This window comes from Mesoplodon bidens (assembly GCF_964165515.1).
Source record: "Mesoplodon bidens genome assembly, contig: HAP1_SCAFFOLD_412, whole genome shotgun sequence".
In the NCBI taxonomy this organism is placed as follows: domain Eukaryota; kingdom Metazoa; phylum Chordata; class Mammalia; order Artiodactyla; family Ziphiidae; genus Mesoplodon; species Mesoplodon bidens.
In genome coordinates this window covers 353,048-359,840 of record NW_027672600.1, presented here as the reverse complement: position 1 = coordinate 359,840, position 6,793 = coordinate 353,048, and the positions used below count along the sequence as shown (strand labels likewise).

The following is a 6,793-nucleotide window of genomic DNA, read 5'->3' as shown; positions in this document are numbered from 1 at the left end:
AGAGGACACTGAATTCAAATTCCACCTCATACAGTTTCTCCCTTCTACAGCGTTTTGACATATTACTGTTGAAATTCTGGTTAAATACTGTACGTGAAATATTCTGTATTTCTGAAATAGCCCCGTAATTGGTCTAAGGCTTTGAATGTTTTAAAGAGGAACTCACCTGAGGGCTGGAAAGTTACACAAGTGACAAACAGATTGTTCTCTACCGGCTTCAGATCCAGAAGTCACAGTGTCCACGTTTACTTAAAAGACGAAGTGACGTTCGAGGGGATGGTGTCAATTCTTCTCTCCTTCAGGCACTGAGCTGAAACGGAGTGTTTTTGAAAGATATCCCCGATTTTCTTTAGGTCTTTAAGGTCAGTTCCTCCCAGAACTGAAGTGACCACGTGTCAGAGGAGAGTTGCTGTTGGAAGTCTTTGTTTCCACACAAGCCTGTCAACCTTGCCATCTGGTTTCTAGAGTGTACAGATATCTCCTTGCCGTTAGGAGTGCTTATTTGCCAGGCTTTCAACAGAGAATGCAGCTTTGAACCATATGCTCTTACTGAAAACTTAGATGAAAAAAATATGATTGAGGTTTAAAAGTGAGCCTAGCCAGTTGTGTTTGTCCAAGTCAAGAGTGAGGCTGTGCAGATCACGGAGAGGGATGGGGACTTTCTGTCACAATGTACCCTCTTCAGCGTCTCGGTCACCCTGAGCCCGGGTCCCTCCTCTTGGAGTGCTGATCAGGTTCAGAATACCCCCAAATGCTCGACGTTCTCTAGAGTAACAGCCAGGAGTCAGGTGGCCACACTCCCTTTGAGGATTGGAGTGTGTTATTTTGGTGTGTGCTTCTAGAAATTACATCTTTTCCTTCTCACCTCGGAAGTCGCTGGATCCCTGCAGTAGTAAGCCCACGTGTGGTGGCTCTGGCTCCTTTCTTGTCTCGCGGATGCGAGTGGGGCTCCACGTCTCTAACTGACGGAGGTCACCGTGCAAAGCCCAGCCTCTGGGAAGGAGCCCACATCCATGTTCCAGGATAACAGCCTCAGAAGCTCTCCCTTCAACCCCTGGAGAACATTCAGCCTCCTCCCAGTTCCCTGCTTGTTTCACGCCTGGTGTGGGGAGGCGATCTGGCTTCTGGTCAGAATCAGCTTTATTGACCTGGATCCGGCTGAGTGGAAAAGCTGCAGAGGTGACAAAAGATCAGGCGAATCGAGCACAACTTGACCCGACCTCTTACAAATGTTGGGGCAGAGATTCTGCTCAAAGAGGGATACCTATCACCGATTTGGTTTTCTCCCTCTGTCCTCTGCAGAGTCATCCTGCTGATAACAGATCTAGTTCAAACCTAGGATAACACAATGCAGCTGCATTGCCTTAAACAGAAATAGAGTGTATTGTTGTGATTTCTTCCAGAACGGTGGCATTAACCCTGAGTGTCATTTGGCCATGCTCTCAGCTTTGGGGTTGCTGTACTCTGAGTAAAGCACTGGCAGCTGGGTGCTCTATTCGGGGTGGTAGTGGCCAGGGGAAATCCACCCCAAAACGCTCTGCAGCCACTCCAGCCTAAGGAGCGAGTTCTGAGGACAACTTAGGAACTCTCCTTGTCTATCCGAAACCCCTGTGTCACTCACATGCTTTTCATGTCAGTTACTCCTAATGCTCCATAGTTTGTTAACAAGATACTCTTTCCCTGTGCGTGAGGAGGAGAGAGGTGGTGGTGGGGAGGCTCAGAGAGGAGGACGGATGGAGGGGAAGGAAAGAAAGTGGAAGGAGAATAAAAGAGAAGAAGGGAATCCCGCCTTTCCTAGCTTCCCCCGGACCACACAGCACCTTCCTACTGTTACAGAGAAAGAATATTCATGACGCACCTTAAAGATAATGAGGCAGGCTTCATTTAGAACCCGAGCGATTGGTGTAGGGACCAGGGTGATGGGATTTTACAAAGGATATGACTCAACTCTGGATGCCGTGTGGGCCAGTGGGGGTCACAGCCAAGGGGCAGGGACGGGGCATGGGTGGGACATTCCTGAGAGGGAACGTCAGGGCTTGGAGGGGTTCTGGCTGAACCCACCTACCAGTGGCGGGTGGGGATGAGAAACTGGATCAGATGTTGAGGCTGGAGGGTTCTTGTAGGGTGACTTACCAGGGTGCTTGCTGAAGTCGGCTTTTACAAGGAGGTGCACAGGTGGGCTTGAGAGGAGTGTCAGGACCCGGATTAAAGTTTGGTCAGGCAAAGAACCTTTGTCACTCCCCAGCCTTCAACTCACGAAGGACTGAAAATTCCTCTAACTTCCTTCCCCACTTGGAAGCCCTCTGGTACTGAAATTTATCTGACACCCTGTTTGCCAATGACCTTACATGTCAGAGTCCTCACATCAATACTATTTTCCTCCCCTTAAGTGTTGGTGTTCACCCCAGTTTTGTCTTTGGGCCCTTTCTTTCCTTGCTGTACACACTCTTCACGGGCGAGCTCAGCCACCTGTTGGGTTTCAGCCTCCATCTGTAATCTAGTTTTTCCTAAATCTGCTCCGTCTGCAGGATGTCCCTCCCCTGAGCTCTGGACTTCTGTGTTTAACTGAGTATGCGACAGTTTCCCCTAGACATCAGTTCAGACATAACTCAAATGGACATTTTCTGAAATTGAACTTATTTTCTGATAGCAGTCCTTCCTTTGGAATTTCACAGATAGTTCAGGAATCTTGGCCTGTCACTGGAGATCCTTCCATCCTTTTCTTTGCTACCCATTTTCTATAGGGTTACAGAACTTATATTAATTCCAAGTGTCTCTTCCTTTCTTATGGCTTTTATTTGGAAATAGAATAAATAGGTAAATAACATAAAATATCAATAAGAAAAATAAGTAAAAGAAATAAATGGAGAAATCATACCTGGGGAAATACCTTTTAACAATTTTATATTTGAACTATTACTTATGTTATCCACAACTGTTAAGAAAAATTAATGAGTTGAAGAAAACTCTTATCAAATAGAATATATATAAGTGGAAAAAATCCCAATAATGTTTGCATTCAGTGCTGTCAATCACTTGACAATAAACTAATTTTGAATGGAGTACTTTTATTATTTTCTTTTTTTTTTCTTTGTACTGGAGTATATTTGATTTACAATGGTGTGTTAATTTTTTCTGTACAGCATAGTGACCCGGTTATACATATACATATGTATTCTTCTGTATATTCTTTTCCATTCTGGTTTATCCCAGGACGTTGAATAGTGTTCCCTGTGCTATACCGTGGGACTCTGTTGTTTATCCACGAATGTGGTACTTTTATAGAAGACAAGCTCTCCAGCGTGTTTTTGTTGGTTTTGCTTGTTTTTCAGCAGGCCTCTCTCTGCAGCTGCCCGGATCCCATCGTGAACGGCCACATCAGCGGCGATGGCTTCAGTTACAGGGACACCGTGGTTTATCAGTGCCACCCTGGTTTCCGGCTCGTGGGGACTTCCATCCGGATATGCTTGCAAGACCCCAAGTGGTCCAGACACACCCCAGTCTGTGTCCGTAAGTACAGCCTGTGAACTAAGTCAGCGGGTGCTTCCCTTCGTGGTGTTTTCTTTTGTCATTAGGTAATAACACAGACCCGTTTAAGCTCAGAGAAAGGATGGAGAGCTGTCAGAAGAGAGAGAACATGGGCGCTCCTCCCCTTCCGTCTCTGGTCTTCCTCCCATTCCATGTCCTTCCGACGCCTCCTGCAGGCTCCCTCCACATTTAATTTGCTCACCAACTCATCTCAGATGGGTCCCAGGATGAGGGATGTCAGGCACGCATTCCCCCAACGTTATCCCAGGACGACAAGGTGGAAACAGCATCCGACCAGAGGAGGATAGAGGTGCTGGGTCTGAGTCTGCAGGTTGGCTGTGCAGGGGCCCCACGGTAGCCAGCCCCCCAATCTTCTGTGTTGTTTTGTGTTTTTGTCATTGCTTCATCAAGAGCACAGAGAGTTTGTACGCAATCCTTCCTTTAGTAAAGAGGTGAAATTGTATGTAACCATTGTCCTCAAACTTTATAACTTGAGAGACGAATGCTGACTCCTATTTTCTCTCTCTCTTTTTTTTTAAACATCTTTATTGGAGTATAATTGCTTTACAATGGTGTGTTAGTTTCTGCTTTATAACAAAGTGAATCAGCTATGCATATACATATATCCCCATATCCCCTCCCTCTTGTGTCTCCCTCCCTCCCACCCTTCCTATCCCACCCCTCTAGGTGGTCACAAAGCACCAAGCTGATCTCCCTGGGCTACGTGGCTGCTTCCCACTAGCTATTGGTTTTACATTTGGTAGCCTGTGTCCATGCCACTCTCTCCCTTTGTCCCAGCTTACCCTTCGCCCTCCCCGTGTCCTCAAGTCCATTCTCTAGTAGGTCTGCGTCTTTATTCCCATCCTGCCTGCAGGTTCTTTGTGACCTTTTTTCGTTTTGTTTTTTAGATTCCATATATATGTGTTAGTATACGGTATTTGTTTTTCTCTTTCTGACTTACTTCACTCTGTGTGACAGACTCTGGGTCCATCCACCTCACTATAGATAACTCAGTTTCGTTTCATTTTATGGCTGAGTACTATTCCATTGTATATATGTGCCACATCTTCTTTATCCATTCATCTGTTGATGGACACTTAGGTTGCTTCCACGTCCTGGCTATTGTAAAAAGAGCTGCAGTGAACATTGTGGTACATGACTCTTTTGAATTATGGTTTTCTCAGGGTATATGCCCAGTAGTGGGATTGCGGGGTCATATGGTAGTTCTGTTTTTAGTTTTTTAAGGAACCTCCACACCGTTCTGCACAGTGGCTGTATCAATTTACATTCCCACCAACAGTGCAAGAGGGTTGCCTTTTTTCCACACCCTCTCCAGCATTTAGTTTTTGTAGATTTTTTGATGATGGCCATTATGACTGGTGTGAGATGATATCTCATTGTAGTTTTGATTTGCATTTCTCTACTGATTAATGATGTTAAGCATCCTTTCATGTGTTTGTTGGCAATCTGTATATCTTTTTTGGAGAAATGTCTGTTTAGGTCTTCTGCCCATTTTTGGATTGAGTTTTTTGTTTTTTTGATATTGAGCTGCCTGAGCTGCTTGTACATTTTGGACATTAATCCTTTGTCAGTTGCTTCATTTGCAAATATTGTCTCCCAGAGAAATGGAAATAAAAAGAAAAATAAACAAGTGGGACCTAATGAAACTTAAAAGCTTTTGCACAGCAAAGGAAACCATAAACAAGACGAAAAGACAACCCTAAGAATGGAAGAAAATATTTGCAAATGAAGCAACTGACAAAGGATTAATCTCCAGAATTTGTAAGCAGCCCATGCAGCTTAATATCATAGTAGTCTCTTATGATTTTTTGTATTTCTGTGGTTATTAGTTATGTCTGCTAACTCTTTTATTAGTTTAATTATTTGTGATATTTCTGATTTTAATTATTTTAAGTGTTTTTTTTCTTGGTGAGCCTGGCTAAAGGTTTGTCAGTTTTGTTTATCTTTTCAAAGAACTTGCTTTCAGTTTCATTGATAATTTCTACTGTCTTTTTAGCTTCTATTTCATTTATTTCTGCTCTCATCTTCATTATTTCCTCCTTGGGCTAACTTTAGGTTTCATTTGTTCTTCTTTTTCTAATTCCTTGCGGTTCAAATTTAGGTTGTGTATTTGAAGTTTTTCTTATATCTTGTAGTAGGAATTATCACTAAAAACATTGCTCTTAGAACTGCTGTGTAGCATTCCAGAAGTTTGATGTGTGTATTTGATGTGTACACGTATAGGAGTGTAATTTTCTTTTCCTTGTCGTGTCCTTGTCAGGTTTTGGTAACAGGGTAATGCTGGCATGATAAGTTAGGAAGCATCCCTCATCTTCAACTTTTTCAGCAAGTTTGAGAAAGACAGGTATTAAATCTTCTTTGACTGTTCGGTAAAACTGACCAGCGAAGCCTGCTGGTCCTGAACTTTTTTTGGTGGGAAGTGTTGGATTACTGATTCAGTGACCTTACTAGTTATTGGTATGTTCAGTTTTCTATTTCTTCATAATTCAGTCCTGCCTTGTATGTTTCTAGGATGCATCCATTTCTTTTGTGTTGTTCAATTTGCTGGCATATAATTGTTTATAGCAGCCTCTCATAATGCTTTGTTTTTCCATGGTGTCAGTTATAACGTCTCCACTTTTATTTCTGATTTTATTTATTTAAGCCCTATCCTTTTCTTGATGAGTCTAGCTGAACTTTTGTCAATTTGTCTATCTTTTAAAAGAAAAAAAGCCTCTTAATTTCATTCATCTCTTCTTCATCTATTGTCTCTCGAGTCTTTGTTACATTTATTTCCATCCCGATCTTTGTTATTTCTTTCCTAATAGTACCTTTGGGCTTCACTTGTTCTTCTTTTTCTGTTTTCTTCCTGTGTAAACTTAGTTTGTTTCTTGAGGTAGGCATTTTATCACCAAGAACCTACCTCTTAAAACTGCTTTTGCTGCATTCCATAAATCTGTTATGTTGTATTCTCATTTTCTGGAGGTTGTTTTTCTTTAAATTTCTCTTTTGATTTCTTCATTGACCCATGGACAGTTCACTACATGTTGATTGATCTCACACATCTGTGAACTTTCCAGTTTTGTTTCATAATTGATCTTTACTTTTACACGTGTTGCCGAATACACTTGAATCTTCCTTTACTTATTAAGTCTTGTTTTGTAGCCTAAAAAATAATTTCTTCTCCATAATGTTCCATGTGCTCTTCAGAAAAATGTATGATTCTGCTGATTTTTTGTTTGATGGAATATTCTGTATATATCTG

At 42.3% G+C, this 6,793-nt stretch overlaps 1 protein-coding gene across 1 annotated transcript in view; it reads left to right on the top strand.

Moving 5' to 3' along the window:
- Positions 1-1,868: 1,868 nt before the first annotated feature.
- Positions 1,869-6,793, top strand: part of LOC308609934 (protein WWC3-like) — a gene marked incomplete at both ends in the record, with an annotated part of 51,280 nt that continues 46,355 nt past the window's right edge. The window contains 3 exon segments of the mRNA XM_081259209.1: positions 1,869-1,964; positions 3,333-3,510; positions 3,744-3,882. Of these exon segments, the coding sequence (XP_081115335.1) occupies positions 1,869-1,964; positions 3,333-3,510; positions 3,744-3,882 (413 nt within the window).